At 45.3% G+C, this 16,778-nt stretch overlaps 1 protein-coding gene and 1 long non-coding RNA gene across 2 annotated transcripts in view; one reads left to right on the forward strand and one right to left on the reverse strand.

Moving 5' to 3' along the window:
• LOC311612304 overlaps window positions 1-15,161 on the reverse strand; it is a 43,713-nt gene extending 28,552 nt beyond the window's left edge. Inside the window, exon 1 of the long non-coding RNA XR_014793271.1 lies at window positions 15,116-15,161. This is a non-coding gene — a long non-coding RNA (uncharacterized lncRNA). The remainder of the gene's footprint in view (window positions 1-15,115) is intronic.
• KPRP (keratinocyte proline rich protein) lies at window positions 8,405-10,228 on the forward strand (the record flags this gene model as incomplete). Its single annotated transcript, XM_084866476.1, has 1 exon — window positions 8,405-10,228. One exon carries the CDS (start codon window positions 8,405-8,407, stop codon window positions 10,226-10,228), a length of 1,824 nt encoding a protein of 607 aa, XP_084722602.1.
• Window positions 15,162-16,778: the final 1,617 nt, after the last annotated feature.

The following is a 16,778-nucleotide window of genomic DNA, read 5'->3' on the forward strand; positions in this document are numbered from 1 at the left end:
TTTGCTCTTTATATATTATAGATACAAATCCCTTATCAGGTATATGATTTGCAAATACTTTCTTCCATTCTGTAGGTCATCTTTTCACTTTCTAAGTGGTATCATTTGCAACTCAAAAATTTTTAGTTTTTCTGAAGTCCAATTTATCTTATTTTCTTTTGTTGCATGTGCTTTTGGTGTTGTAGCTAAGAAGCCATGGCTTAAACCAACACCATAAAGTTTTATTCCTATGTTTTCTCCTAAGATTTTATAGTTTTAATGTCTTGATCCATTTTGAATTAATTTTTGTATATGGTATGAAGAATCATATATTCTTATCTTAATTTCACCCATATTTTATGAACAATGCATATAATCTTATGTCCACTAAAGTCTTTTCTTGTATCTTATCAGACAACCAAGTTTTTAAATTGGCCCTTAGGGCTTATTGCTATCTGATTTACCTAATGCATTCAATAAACATTCAACGTGCACTTTCTAGGACTCTGACTTTTCTCTAGGCACATTCTTCTGCCACCAAGATGCTCACCATTTAGTGAAGCAACCGGACACATCAGCGAAGAAGTACAGCATTTGTAGTTCCTATAAAAGACTTTTGGGGACCCAAAAGTGACTCATTTTGCCTGGGAAAGTGGTGTGATCAGAGCCAGGTAAGACTGATGGAGACAATGGTGTTTGAGCTGAAAGTCATATTTAGCTCATTGTTAAATATGGGAAATATTAGTAGATGTTTGGCATACATGGGGAATAGTGGTAGGTGGGGAGAGAGGGACAGGAGAGAGTGTTCTGAGCAGAGGAAAGAATTCTGAGAAAAGGCAGTGAAATGAAACAGAAGACTAATTGGGGAGCAATTGTGAGGAGTTAAGATGTAGCTGAAGGCTTCGCAGCAACCAAAGAAGATTAGTATTTGATGTATCTTTGCCAATGAGTCCCCTTTGCTGTGCTCTACATTATAAATATTGATAACCTAGAGATTCTATATTGGTAACATTTGTGAGGCTCAGGATCTGATTAAGCAGGACTTTCCACTTGCCACTGTGATGATTGAGAGTTTACTATGATTTAAAAAGTAATTGGTTTAGTGCTGACTTAAAATATTATTGCTTGATGGTATGAGTGTTGCAGGATGGTCAGGAAGCCTTTCAGAAACCCAAAATTCTCTGTACAACTGAGTACAACTTGCCTAACCTAGTTTTTATCCTAGCAATGAAACATACACACACTGCTATTCAACTGAGGCAACATTATCAAATTTGCAAAATGTCTAAAACACTTAAATAGATATATAGCTCTATTTTGTGTCATTGTGCGATCTGTTTGGTATTAACATTTCTTTGTTCTCCCTGACACAGCCTTTAGGTGTCCTTGTTTCTTCATTTATTAAACAGTCACCAGGTGACAATCTGTGATACTATTCTATGCCATTACCTTTACCCTAGTTGCCACTCCATGGTTTAAATACACATCAGGTCTTTTGAAACTGGCCTTAGGGAAAAACACCAAATGGTACTCTGTGCCAAGAAAAAGCCCTGACTATTTCAATTTTTGAAGGTGGAGGTCATAAAATACTAAGAATTTTGCCCAGTTGGTGTAGCTCAGTGGTTGAGCATTGAGCCAGAAACCAAGAGGCCACTGGTTTGATTCCTGGTCAGGGCACATGTCCGGGTTGCTGCCTTGATCCTCTGTTGGGGGCGTGCAGGAGGCAGCTGATCAATGATGTTTCTCTCTTATCAATGTTTCTATCTCTTTAAGCCTCTCCCTTCCCCTCCTCTCTAAAATTAGTTTTAAAAAATATATATATAACTGAAGATTGTGAAATGATCCAAAGGAAGAAGAGTCATAGTGCATCTATTGAAAACATGTATCTTTGCAAACAGAAGGTAAATGTTCATGTCCTAGTTCTCAGGATCAAGGCATCATTAAGACACCAATACATTCTTTTAAGGTTCAGCAAGCCCAAAGGCTCGTAACTCCTGAAAAAGATCTCAGAGTATAATAAAATGTAGAGTGCACCTCTGTGTATCTATGACTCAAGGTAACTATCTCATTTTATATTTACCCCCAAGGCCTCTTCCTCTAGATAACTTGGTTCAGCCATTTCTAAGATTCATTTGTTAAATTCTAAGCTTGTGACCTACAATAAATTTACTACTTCCTTTTTGAACTTTTGTTTTTTCAGTTATAACATCATGATAATAATATGTACCCCGCAAGGACTATTTTAAAGACTAAGAGAGTTAATCTATGTCAAATTCTTAGCCAAGTGACAATGAGATATCAGGGCTCAATGAGTCATCTCTAGATTTGTGTGCTTTCAAGTTGCCTTCACCTTTTTTTTTCCATGTGTCCATATGCACTGCTACCCCTGAACCTCTATGTGTCTTTCACATGACACATCCCACCCCCAATTTGTAGCATTTACGTTATGTATTTTTTAAAAAAATGTATAACTTATATTTATCTTTTGTTCTATATTTTATTGTAGTTATATGTATTTTATAATTTTGTAGGTAACTATATATTCAGCTCTCTTGATATTTTTATATCACATTTGTAAATTGCCACATTATCACATATTCCTAGATTTATATAATTATATTTCTAACCATTTATACTTCACCCTACACTCCTATTTCTAACAGCCCCCTCTTCTTATCTGAATAGCCTTTATATCTCTACCTAAAAGTAATGACCTCTCTCTGGAGATAACCACTGCTTTTAAATCTATCTATTTATCTGTCTATCTATCTATAATCCTCTATCTTTTGCTATTTATTGTGACTTTTAATCTGGCATTTATAATATCACATATCCATTTATTATATTTCAGTAGTTAATGAAACCAATAAATCTATAAAATGCAGTCTAAATATATACCTATGTTAGACTTAAATGCATGCATGCATATGCATGCATATGTGTATGTCTGCATGCTTGAAAATTAAATTACTTAATCAACAAGGTGAAATGAAAACTATGTACTAGAACAGTGCCTGTTTCTGGGATACTGACTTCTTTTCCTCGAGGGACTCATCGGTTGTGTGGAAGACAAGAATGTAAATAATCAGAGAACACATGATAGCTCTGATGATGGGGTGTGTCTAATGTGCTGCCAGAACATAGAGTGAGTGAGTGAGTGAGTCATGGCTTTGGGGACTCAAGAAACATTACAAAAGGAATGACATAAAGGAAGGATGAAAGGATGTCCCAGAAAGAGGAAACAACATTTGCAAATGTCTGCCATAGTGAATATCAATATGTACAGAGAGAATGAAAACCACCATGTATGGCTTCATTTGATATATATATATCAATATATATATATATATATATATATATATTGATGTTGTGTGGGGTGTCTTTTTTTTTTAAAGATCAGTCTTGTGGCTATTTTAAAAATTACACAGAATCCAAAACCGGTTTGGCTCAATGGATAGAGCGTCGGCTTGGGGACTGAAAGGTCCCGGGTTTGATTCCGGTCAGGGCATGTACCTTGGTTGCGGGCATATCCCCAGTAGGGGGTGTGCAAGAGGCAGCTGATCGATGACTCTCTCTCATTGATGTTTCTAACTCTCTATCTCTCTCCCTTCCTCTCTGTACAAAATCAATAAAATATATATTTTAAAAAAATTACACAGAAGAAGGAAAGACAAGGGGCAAAGAAAATTGTGAGGAGACTGTTGCACCAGTCCATATAGGGGATTATGAAAACTTGAGATAAAGCAGGGACAGTGATAAAACATATAGATAGGCTCAGAGATTAGAAGGCCACACTAAAACTTTATCCAAAGAGACAACTTAATTTTAAGATATCTCCAAATAAGGAATGCCTTTCTAAGAGTTTTAAACCTCCCTGAAGAAACAAAAGAATGAGTTATATCTACCTCCACCTTTACACATACTCAGTACTAATTCCATCTTTAACCAATGACAATTTTCAATTCTAGGACCTTTCATATCAAAGAAGGAAGAATGTGAGGAGTTAGATGTTTTGTTTTTGGCTTGGTGTCTGGGCTCTAAAATTATATGGTTGAAAATTCTGTAACCTAGCCTCATTGTCAACTGCAAAATTTATCTCTCCCCATCATTGTCCCACTTGTCTTTGTAAGAAGCAAGAAATAACAAGAGTTGTAGTGCTCTTCGGTCTTTGGATTGAACAATATTAACTCATTCTCCAGTGGTTTAAGATATGTGAGCCAAGCCCAATTTCTACCATCCTTCCACTTATCTACTTATCTATCTATCTGTCAATCAACAGACTCATATGAAGTCAGGAGTCTAGAGATACCAAGATGAATAAGATGGAGATTCCTCCTTCAAGAAGTGCATTTTCTATCAAGAGATGAGTGGGAAAGAAACAGCTGTTAGAATTCAGTAATTCCCATTCTGGTTGGGTCAGCTGGTCTATGTTCTCAACTTTCCTATTTCACTGCTTTTATGATTAGCCAGGATCAAGCCCCAGAGCTATCCAAGTTTGTAGCACCTTGGCAAATAATGTGATCAGAGGAATAACTCCTCTGCAGTAGTCGTAAGAGTCCTTGTCTGGGACTAGAGCTACCTGAGATATGGTCCCTCCAAGGCAGTCATTAGCTTTAAGTATCCACGTAGGTTCCTCTCTCTCTGGGCTTATCCTCATCTTGAGAATGACAGAATGGACCAGATAATTCCTTGTTTCTCTGGCATTTTGAAAGTTTCTGATCCTACTCAAGTTCAAAATGGTATCTGGACACCTCTTTGTAATGAGTAATAAGATCCAGAACTTGGACTCTGAAGTCAGTTGATCTAGACAGAGACTTCCTCATAGGAGGGATTTCATAGTTATAATTAGCATGTGCACCATAGATCCCAAAGCACTTTCATACCCATTATCTGATTCTCTCTTCATGAGAACTTGGCAAAGCATTTCACTCCCATCCTTCTAAGAAGAAACTAAACTCCAGAGTGCTAAGTGGTTAATTAAAAACTAAAACTTTAGACTAGTTATTTCATCTAATTCACACAATAATTCTGTGACTTTTCTAATTCTTCTTCTTTCTTTACTTCTTTCCTTCCTTCTCTTCCTCCTACTCCTTATTTTTCTTCTTTCTGTCTTATAAGTAAGGAATCTAAGCTCATGAAGGTTAAGTAGCTTTCACCTCATTAGCAAATACCAGAGCTCAGATTCAACCCCAAACCTCTATAAATCTAAAGTCCCTGCTCACAAGCTTAGCCAGAATTTTAAATGCTTTTGACAGGGGCTGGACAGTTACAATAAAAAAAAAAATAAAAAAAAAGTTATCCAGGTGGAAGGATTATTCCACTTACCTTTTTAATTTTATCAAAGAAAAATAAGAATACAGGTAAAATAATAAAAGAAAGTTTGCCCTTTGCATCGCATTGTGGATAGTGTAATAAAAAAGATGGAGAATTATAGAACATCAAAGTATATGACCTCCCTAAGAGAGGAAGATGTTAATTAGATTGAAGTAAGGTGGGCCCACCTATGTCTGATTTTTTTTTTCCATTTTAAAGTTAAATGTAGTGATAACACATTATTTTTTTTATTGTTTGAAGGATTACAAATAATAGTACATATGTGCCCCTTTTTTCCCCCTTGACTTCCCCCCAGCTTCCCCTACTCCCCCACATATGCCTTCAACCCCCCACCCCTCCATGTCTTGTATCCATTGGTTATGTTTATATGCATGCATACAAGTCCTTCGGTGGATCTCTTACAGCCCCTCCTCCCGCCCCCAACCTCCTTTGCCTTCCCGCTATGGTTTGACAGTCTGTTCAATGGTTCTTTATCTCTAGAACTGTTTTATCCCCCATTTCTTTTCTTTGAAAAATCTTGCAACCAGAGACTCGAAATAAACATATAATAACAAAAAATGTTTGAGTCCTTTTAATTTTGAGAGAAAACTAGATATCTGTAATCTTTAAAAAAACAAAAAACAAACACAAAACCTCTCAGTTTGTAAATATTCATGATTACTTAAAAAACTATGTGAGCAAAAATGCTTAGGCGAAAGACAAGAACATATGAATCTTGGCTGTACCTGGCTCACAAGATGCCAGTGTATTATTTCTGGCCTGCATTGCGCTGCTCTCCTGAAGGATGACTCCGTAGCATTAGCTGTGCACCTTCTGTGATGACATCAGGCAGTTCAGCCCAGGACTGGGGTACCACAGGCAGCCACAATCCAGCTGTGTCTGCTGCTGGGTCCCCAGTTACTCTGAGTGGATGTTAGATATCGTGAATATCATTATTGACTGGGTGGTTTTGCATACAATAGTTGCCTTCATCTTCACAATAGCTCAACAAAGAAGAGTGAATATCCCCATTTTGCAGATCATGGGATCAAACTTAAGTCAGTTATAAAGGGCACACAACTGTAAGGGGCCAACCTGGGATGTTTGATTCATCTCAAACCCAGCATTCTCCTCATTCTGTACCTTTGAGGTGATTTTAACTGCTTCCGGTTAGGGAGCTTTTCTTCTTTTATATCCATTTGTCAGACAAGGAAGAAGGTAAGGGCCTGGAGCCATCAGTCAGGAGAACAGGTCCCGTTGCCACTCCTCTTCATCCCACCACCAGCTCTTCTAAGGGTGAAGGGGAAACAGACAGGGTGAGAAAGGAGGAAGAGCACAAGAATCTGCTCCTCCGTCGTCCAGAAGCTTCATCACTGAGGTGAGACACGCCCACACCCTGTAGGTGACTGCAAAGACAGGCACACAATAGGGAGGGGACTGGCTGCTGGAATGCCAGCCTGGGTGATGAGCCAGGCAGATGCCAACCAATTGTCTCATGGTCTAAGCCAGACCCAGAGCCCTTTATATAAACACAGCCTTCTTTCCAGCTGCCTCAGCCTGAATGACTGCTTGCTTTGAAGGAGGTAAGTCTAGGGGCAGGTCCTGGGATTGGGGGAAGCTAATGCTTAGGGGGTGTTCAGATTCCTAGGGTGAGACATAGTGAGGGGGAAGCTGGGAGCAAAGAATGTCCCCTGTTCTCATCAGTCTATCAGCCTGAGGAGAACAGGGGACATTCAAGGGACATAAGAAGGATATCTGTGGAGTCTGTGTGAAAAAAAAAAAAAAGAGCACTGAAGTAAGTGTACTTACCTTAGATAACCCTGGTCTCATCCTTAGGTACCATTTTTTCTCTTTAGGACCTCTCTCCCTAGAAAAGATGCACTAGTGATTGCACCCCGTGGACAGAGTTGGGTGTTGGAGGGTTATCTTCCCCAAGGGCATATATGTTTAAATATTCTCTATACATGGAGAATGGAAGGCTTTGCCCTTCACAAAAAGTATTTTCAGTATTTCAGGAGCTTATTGAGAAGTGTTTTGTTGGCTGAGCTAACTATCAAACCAGCCTCCCTGCTATGCTGGCCACTGGGCTGCCTGTACCTGAGAGCTGGACTTGGGGAGGGTGGGGGCACTGCCCTCTGTGTCCGCCTGCTGGCTATGGTGTTGGATGGTATGCCTGTGCTTCCCACATCACGTTTGTGATGCCCCTGCTGCGTGGGCTTTAAGTGTGGCTGAACGTCAGTCTCCTAATTAGGAACCTGGCACTTTGTGGGTTACCTTTTCTCAAGTAATTCCCCCCTGCCTCTCAGAGGGGCTGCAGAGTGGCCCTTTCTGAAGCTGGCAGGTGAAGAAGGACAGCAACTGGCTGGGCAAGTTGTCATATTGGTCCTGAGCCTTTCCGAGGCTGGTGTTTTTGTAGGCACGTCTTTTACCTATGCCCTGTTTAGAAGGCCAGTCTAAACAAATTCACCTAAAAAAGATTGGACACAGAGAAACAAACATTTGAGGTTGGGACTGAGCTGCCCAATAACAACCTGAATTCTTTACTCCCCAGTGGACACTTTGAGCACAGATGGTGCCTGAATGTGTATATGCTTGTTTTTATATACACATGTTTTCATGTGTGGACAGTACATGTGTCTGAGGAGTGTAAGCTCCTATGGTTGGGGAGTCCTCACTCTGGACAACAGCCTTAGAGCATGGGTTGCCTCCATTTCTGTAGAACTTCCTTCCACCACTTAGGAGACCAGGAGGTGATGGGAACCTTCCTGCTGTTAGCGCCCTCTTGTGCTGGACACTGGTATGCCTGACCTCCAGGGCAAGAGCCCAGACACCTGCAGTCCTGGCTGTGCCCTTGAGGCTGTCCCACCCAGAACAGGATCTCGGTCAGGTCTTTCAGCGGGTCCAAGGCAGGTTTCTTGGGCAAGAGTGACTAATCTTGGGTACAGACAACTCAGGGAGTATTCTATAGAATGAAGGTCGAGGGTTGGGGAAGAAAGGTCAGGGGAGAAGCAGGGTGTCTTTCCTTGGTTGCGGGCTCTCCTCCCCACATCTCACCCTCTTAAAGCTGGTCTTCCCGCCCCTCAGGTCCTGTTCACACGTCTGCACCGGAACCATGTGTGACCAGCAGCAGATTCCGTGTTGCCTGCCGCCCCCCCAGTGCTGTGTGAAGGGTTCCTCCTTCTTCCCCTCCTCGTACTCTTCTCCCCAGGGCCAGGTGGTCGTTCAAGCCCCTTGTGGGATGCAAATCGTGGAGTGCCCTGCACCGTGCCCAGTTCAAGTCTCCCAGGTGAAGTGCCAAGCTCCCTGCCAGCCCCAGACCATTCAGGTGAAAGGCCAGGCTCCATGCCAGTCGCAGACCACCACGGTGAAGGGCCAGGCTCTAGGCCAGGCCCAGGCCGCGCAGGGGAGCATCCTGGCTGCAGGCCAGGCCCAGGCCGCGCAGGGGAGCATCCTGGCTGCAGGCCAGCCCGAGGTCTGCTACGTGCAGTGCGGAGCCCCATGCCCTGTCCAGACCTGCTTTGTAGAATGCGCTCCGGCTTGTTACACAGAAACTCGCTACGTGGAATGCCCCGTCCAAACCTATGTACCCTACCCGGCTCCCCAGCCTGTCCCGAGGTATGTGGCGTACCCCTCGGCGTGCCAGACTCAAGGAAGATTCTCCACCCAGTGCCAGTACCAGGGCTCCTTCGGCCAGGGCTCCTTCGGCGGCTGCGGCCCCCAGCGTCAGTCCCGGCCTTCGTTCCGCACGTATGCACCCCAATGCCAGAGCCAGGGCTCTTATGGGGGCTTCCCCATGCAGCGTCGCGCTAGGAGCACCAGCAGATGCATCCCTCAAAGCCAGATGCGGCCTTCTTACGGCAGCTGCTCCCCACCCCGCCAGATGCGGCCTTATTACAGCAGCTGCTCCCCACCCTGCCAGATGCGGCCTTCCTACCGCAGCTGCTCCCCACCCCGCCAGATGCGGCCTTATTACAGCAGCTGCTCCCCACCCCGCCAGATGCGGCCTTCCTACCGCAGCTGCTCCCCTCCACGGCGCTCCGAGCCCTACTATAGCAGCTGCATGCCATCCAGCTGCATGCCCTCCTCTAATTACTGCACCCCACCCCGCCGCTCCGAGCCCATCTACCACAGCTGCAGCGCTCCGCAGCGCCCCGTGGCCAGCTGCCCCCAGAGACAAGGGCCCCGGTGCCGCATCGAGATCTCCTCGCCCTCCTGCCCCAGGCAGGTGCCCCCCCAGAGGCGCCCGGTGCAGCTCCCCCCCATCTGCCGCTGCTCTGAGAGCTGCGCCCCGAGGCCCTCCTGGGGGACCTCCTGCCCGGAGCTGAGGCCGCGTCCGCTCCCCAGCTTCTGCCCGCCCCGGGGTTATGACCAGTGTCCGGTGCCCGCCCCGCGACCGTCACGGCGGTGCGAGAGCCCGGAGCGACGCCCCCAGTATTCTCCACCGAGGCGGTTTCCCGAGTCCGGTCCGTGTCGGGAGCAGAGCCCAGCCCCGCGTCCAGCCCCACGTTCTGGCCCATCGCGGTGTGAGTTTCCAGAGCCGCCCCGTCCGCAGTCCTATGAGCGCCCAGAACCGTGTCCGGAGCCCATTCCCCTCCCGGCCCCCTGCTCCAGCCCAGAGCCCTGCGGGCAGCCCCAGCGCGGCCCCAGCCCCTGCTCAGGGCCGATGATGGCAGGCTCAGGAGACCTCGGCTGCCATGAGTCCCGCCCAGGCCGCCTGGACATGGAGGGCCCCAGCTGCGGCCCAGCGGCTTACAACCAGTGCGGAGAGGGTGGTGACGCCAGCTTTGGACCTTGTGATGTGTTCCCAGAGCCGCAGCGGGGTCTGGGCGGTTATGGGGACCAAGGAGGCGGCTCTGTTGGAGTGAAAGGAGGCGGCGCCTCTGTCGGAGTGAAAGGTGGGGACTACTATGCCGGAGTCAAGAGCGCCTACTTCTAAAGGAAGCGTGGCCGAAGCATCCCTGCCTCCTGCCCTGAACCTGCGGCTCCTCCTCTCACAGCAGCCAGTTTCCCTGCTTTTGTTTGCAATGCTCCAAAGATAGTCAGAGGCTCCCCGCTGCAGGGGCGACGATGTCCTTTGCATGTCGTCATAGGACCCACACCTGCGTCTCAGACACCTCTGCAGCCTCATGTTTCCGACTCCTCTCCCATAAGCATCCTCTGTTCCAGCCCGACCAGTCTCACAACCAGGGCACATCTTGGGTGTTCCCCAGGACATACCTTAGCTAGCCCTGCCTCCAAGCCTCTGTCCATTCCTCACCCCCGGGATTCCTGGACCACTTCTTTGCTCCTCCCAGTATCTGAAACCCAACCCATCTTTCAAGACCTCTTCCTTGGAGCCTTTTCTGCTTATTACCACTCACAGAAGCCTGCACTGACTTCCTAGAATGCACTGCATCGTCCACACCATCCATTTGCCAAGTGCCTTGCAACATCTCCTGAACTATTTAATTTTTCAGGCGTGTCTGTCTTACCAGCCCAGCTAGATTGTAAGCTCCCATTTGAGTGGAGTTAGAATATCCCTAAAGTCCCTGGCTTCTCCCGGGGCAGGCAGCTACTCCTCAAGGTTTGTTGGTTGGCAGCTTGAGCCATGATCAGTCCTGCTGGGCAACCCCAAGCCTGGGACAAGAGGAAACCATGTAACAATAAAGATAATGCTACACTCAGATCCTGACTCCTTGGAATAAGCTTTTGTTTTTCTTTTCTGATTGTTTTTCTTCTTGGGTTTATTGTTACCCATGGCTGAGCTTTCCTTAGACTAGACCAGGTGGCCTGCTTTGTGGGTTTTCTGTCTCCCCTTAGTGTCCCTGACCCCTGCTGAGAAAGAATGGATGGAAAACCAACAACAACAACAACAACAACAACAATAAACACACAAGGAATGAGGAAACAAGGAAGATAGCTCTTGCTCCTCAGTTTAGGGGTAAAGGTCTTCAAGCCTGCCTTGGCCAGGTCACCCAACTGTACTTTGGGGCCGTAGTCACTGTCATGTGACCTCTATGAAGTCAGGGCAGAGAGAAGGGATCCTTCTTAGGCTCTCTGGGATACTCTGCACAGGATACACTCTTCTGTATTTCTGAATAAACTATCTGCTGTGTTTTGGGGGACATACTAGAAAAGGGAGCATCTGAGGCTGACTCTGCATTCCTCTATTGCTCCCAAATTCCATCAGGCATGTTGGCCATGAAGGTGGGGCTTGGAGTGGCAGGAGAGCCAGGGGTATCTCTTCCTCATATTCCCTTCAGATGACAAGTACTGGCTGGGGAACTAATGTTCTGGAGGAAATCCCTTCCCCAGAGGGAGAGAGTACCTGAGGCCACCAGGATGAAAGGGAGGCAGATCTGGTCTGGGTCCTGAAGGTATGATTCAGTGCCATCCTCCTCAAGGGCCACAACCCAGAGGGCCCCACAGCCCCAGCACCATAGTGGGCACCACAAATACAGGGCCTGGCTCTGAATATGTTTCTTCCTTGCCCCAGGGATCTAGTAATGCAATATCAGTGGTGGAGAATCCAAGAGACTACCTGTGTTATAAAGAAAAATTGAGGCTTTTCATGTGTAATCCACTTATTTATTTATTTATTTATTTATGAATTAGAGGCCCAGTGCACGAAATTCGAGCATGGGGGAGGGGGTGTCCCTCAGCCTAGCCTGCACCCTCTCCAATATGGGATCCCTCTCATAATACAGTACTGCTGGTTCCCAACCACTCGCCTGCCTGCCTGCCTGATCATCCCTACCCACTCCACTGCCAGCCTGATCGACACCTAACTACTCCCCTGCTAGCTCTATTGCCCCTAACTGCCCTCCATTGTAGGCCTGGTCCCTCCCAACTGCTCTCCCCTGTTGGCCATCTTGTGGCCATATGGGGGCAGCCATCTTTGATTACATGGGGGCAGCCATCTTGTGTGTTGGGGTGATGGTCAATTTTCATATCACTCTTTTATTAGATATTATAGTATATTCACTGCTTACATGCTGGGAAGGCACTGGTAAAAGGGACAGACAGAACCCTTGTTTGCTCTGGTAGCTTGCAGCCTTGCACACTGATTCTCAAAGTGTGGTACCTGGACCTCAGCATCAGCATCACATAGGGTCTTGTGAGAAATACAAATGTGTCATCCAGACCTACTGATACAGAGCCTAGGTGAGTCAGGCACGGCCTGAGCTAGGGAGCCCCGGATGGCCTGGAGCTCCTCACAGGCCAGGGCTATGCAGGAGCCAGCCTCAGTGCCATCTCTGAGGCCAGAGAAGCTCAGGGCCCAGTCTCTCCTGGGATTAGTTCGAATTGGCCTCAAAGGTCCACCTCCTCTGACAGCCCTGAGCCTCCAGACAGGCCCACAGTAATAAGTTGCAGCCTATTTGTAGCAGTTCAGAGGAAACCATACCAAGGAGTGTGTGTGTTTGCATGTCTTTCTGTGGGCTTTGAATGTTTCTTATGGGGGCCCATGTGTCTTCTGTTTCTGTCCATATGCTTTAAAAGCTGGAGGATTGTTTAAAATGCATTTGGCAATGGAGACTGTGACCTCAGGAGCATCATTTATGATACCCTACAGTCCTTCAACACTGACTTTGGGTGTTCCTTCCCAGGCATCCCTTCCACCCCCACCCTCTACCCTTTCACTGACCACCTGCCTCCAGTTCTCTGCATTTTTCTTCTATGTCAGGATTTGAACAAAAATTATAGAGTCCCTAGAACCAGAACTGAGGATTCAAAATTACATTTAAAAATACCATTTATAAAGTTCTTTGAAGGTGTTCAAAGATCTGCGAGAGACTCCCCTTTGAATCTCACAGTAGTCTGAGGCAATACACAGGTTTTATGGTGTTTTTTCCATTTCAGTTTGACACATCGTTGCCCAGAAGTGCCAATGCATTGGCAAAGTCACAGAGTATGCGACAGAGATAGCAAGACTCTCAACGCCTGACATCCCACCATGCTAGAAAGGAGGGCCTGGCTTCCAGAGATGAGGGCCAAGTTCAAGTGACTGTAAGAGAGATTAAGGTTATGCTTCCTATCTTGGAATCATGTTTCTCTATTTTTTCCCCCTCTCTTTCTATACCTCCCTCTCAGGAATTAGCATCAGCACTGTACAATGAGGGAATTGCTCCAGATGTTCTCAGAGGTTCCTTCCTCTTTGTCATGGCACTAGGGTAGGGTGAAATGACTCTGGGAACCCACTTAAAGACATGGAATCCCAGAAATGATCCTGGACCTACTTAGTTTGAATTTCCAGAGAGAGAATCGGGGATCCATTTGAAAATTATGATCAGCTGGAGGTAGAAACCATTCCTATAGTGAATACCTAGGTGTGTGAACTTGCTCAAGACCTACACTTGTATGCAGTGGCTACAGTATGCGAAGCTGCTGGCAAAATGGAGCTGGCCTGTAACTGTTTTTGTGGGTTTTACGGAATTATTTGTGTGAAGTCAAATTTTCTACTCTAGTTTAGAGGTGCCTCAAGACAAGGAGTTTCTTCTTTTTCTCAGTTAAATTCTCAGTCCTAAGGCCACCAAAAGTACCCAGAATGGGGTGCTTGTGCTTATGTAGAGGTATTGTCCGGTACATGTTACAGATATTTTTTACTGGGACATGGTGGGCCTCATTTTGGTATATTTCTCCTTTATTTAGGCACTACCCAAACATTAAGGGGGAGGAATTCCACATCCCAGAGTTTGTCCTACAAACTAGAGTCCTGTTGAACAAGCAAATAGAATGGTCATGCATAAGGAAATAGCTCAGCTGTTTACAATGGAATCGATAGGTAATCAGAAGACAGGCAGCGCATCTGTGGCTATTTCACTGATGCATAGAAAAATAGTCAGGTGGTGACCAAGACTTCTAACAAGACTAGCATACTCCTGATTTCTGGCATGGTTGGACATCCCAGAGGATCCACATGCCTGTGGCCTGAAACTAGTTGGGAAGACAGGGTGACGCATGATGATCCATGTGCCTCCCCATCACCATCAAACCCAAGGGCCATCAAACTCATTCCTCCAAAAGAGGAAGCCTCCTGACCTAGAAGACTTAACTAGAAATACCTGGAAGCCTAGGAATAACCCAAGCTGTGCCAAAGCCTCCCATCATGTTCCTCATCCCATTTTGTCATAGGAGCCCTGAGCTGGGTTAACAGCTTCCCTCTGTTCTCTAGTATTGTATCAGTCAGGAAGAAAACCACTTACCAACTTGTACTGACATATCCATTTAGTTGACAATCTGCCAGGAACTGGGTATACATGGTCCTGGAAATACAATGGTGAGCAAGGCAGGCACTGTCTTGCTAACACAAAGTCTGAAAGACAGAGCTTGTGAGAGTTTCCACCTGGGAGGCATATGGTATCACAGCAGGCCATAGAAAAGCCAGTTGAGTGGGTCAGGTGCCTAGAGAAAGCAACTACAAACACAGATCTGAAAGATAAATGGGAGGAAAGAGGAGAGTGTTCCTAGTAAAGTTAACAGCAGGTATAATGTCAACATAATGGACACAATGACAGACAGCCCCAGGCGAAGTATTTCCTCCTTACTGGACCATTCTTCCTGGTCTCTGTGTTGTTTAAGGGTCAATACCTGCCTGGTCACATTGAGGATGAAATGAGATAAGTTATTTAAAGATACTTTGTGTATTATAAAACACTAAAAGCATATTTGTGTTTTTTTTTAAAATATATATATTTTATTTATTTATTTATTTTTATTTTTATTTTTATTTTATTTTATTTTATTTTGCAGAGAGGAAGGGAGAGGGATAGAGAGCTAGAAATATCGATGAGAGAGAAATACTGGTTAGTTTCTCCTGCACACCCCCCACCGGGTATGTGCCCACAACCAAGGTATATGCCCTTGACTGGAATCGAACCTGGCTCTATCCACTGAGCCAAACCGATTTTGGCAGTATATTTGCTTTTGATAGTGAGGTCTTCATCCCAAAGGGAAGAAGTAGAGAAAAAAAGATAATGATGGGTTCTGGGGGACTGCCCATTTGATGAGCTGGTTGGGCCACTGAGACAGGTCAAGGTGAGGCCCAAGCAGAGGACAGATGAGTGAAGGGAAGCACAAATAGGCATAAGTGTAGTCATCTGGGGCAAGCCACGAGAGGATTGAAGGAGGAGGAATTGAAGGAATGAAGGGACAAGGAATGGCAGACAGAAAACGGTGTAATTGGTGGGGAAAATGGTTCAGGCAAAATGCTGAATTTAGAGGATTATAAGATTTGGGGACCAGAAGCTCAGATACCAGGATTAATGTTGGGTTCAAGGATAATGAGGTGGACAGCTATCACAAATGCTCATTGCTATGGATGCCACCCATCCAGTTTGCCATTGGGCATGGCTCCTTGGGTCAGCCAGAGGGACAGGAAGTACCATGGAGGAAGGCTCCCAGTCAATCAGAAATATCTTTTAGGCTTAAATTGGGTTGGGCCCTTAATCATTGCAAGACCTGACTTGACCCAGCTTAGAAAAGGCTGGATTGAGCAATCATTTAATTAAGCAGTTATTTCCGTAGATTCTCATCAGCATTATTCAGAGGGTTGTTTGGTTTAATCAGAAATGCAGGAGCTGTTTCCAATGAGTATAGTCTTAATCCTCCTATAGCAAAGCAGGGTTTCTCACCCTCAGCACTGGTGACATTTTGGACTGGATAATTCTTTGCTCTGGAAGCACTATCCTGTTGCAGTGTAGGGTGTTAGCAGCATCCCTGGCCTCCACTTGCTAGATAACGGTATTAAACACAACCCTCTCCCCCTTAGCTATGAGGACTAAATGTGTCTCCCTTGTCAAATGCTCCCTCTGGAACTGTGAAGTGCCAAATCCACCCACACTGACACCCACTGAGTTAGAGGAAAGACAATCAGAGCTTGACCTCAGGGCACTTGAGCAATAAAAAGTGCTCTAAGATATAAGGCACAGGCAAACACAGCCAAGGAATTCCAGTTTTAAGGATCTATGCAAACATTTTTTTCTTGAAGGGACTGAGTGCTGATTATGGGAAGAGTAGATTATCTTGGCTATTATGACTAATAGATTATCTATGACTCTTTATTGTAATTATTTGGCAAACTTACCCAATAGCTCTGAATACTCCCTTTCTAACTCTGAACTCCTGTGGAAATCTAAAATGCCCGTGGCAATCTGAAAAAAAATTTTAAGCAGGAATTTCGATTGTCTTGAAAACTCCTAACACAGTTGAAACCGGTTTGGCTCAATGGACAGAGCATCAGCCTGCGGACTCAAGGGTCCCAGGTTCTATTCTGGTCAAGGGCATGTACCTTGGTTGCGGGCACACACCCAGTAGTGGGTGTGCAGGAGGCAGCTGATCGATGTTCCTCTCTCATTGATGTTTCTAAAAGAAAACTCCTAACACAGGACATTATAACACAAACAGAAGAAATTTGTACTGACAATCAGTTAACAGGGTTTATAGGCAAAAGCAGTTACCTTCTTTAGTTCTTATGACTGGACTAATAATAGAAGTGACACAAGATTGCA

The sequence above is a fragment of the Pipistrellus hanaki genome (genome assembly GCF_964339955.1).
Source record: "Pipistrellus hanaki genome assembly, chromosome: 18".
Lineage (NCBI taxonomy): Eukaryota > Metazoa > Chordata > Mammalia > Chiroptera > Vespertilionidae > Pipistrellus > Pipistrellus hanaki.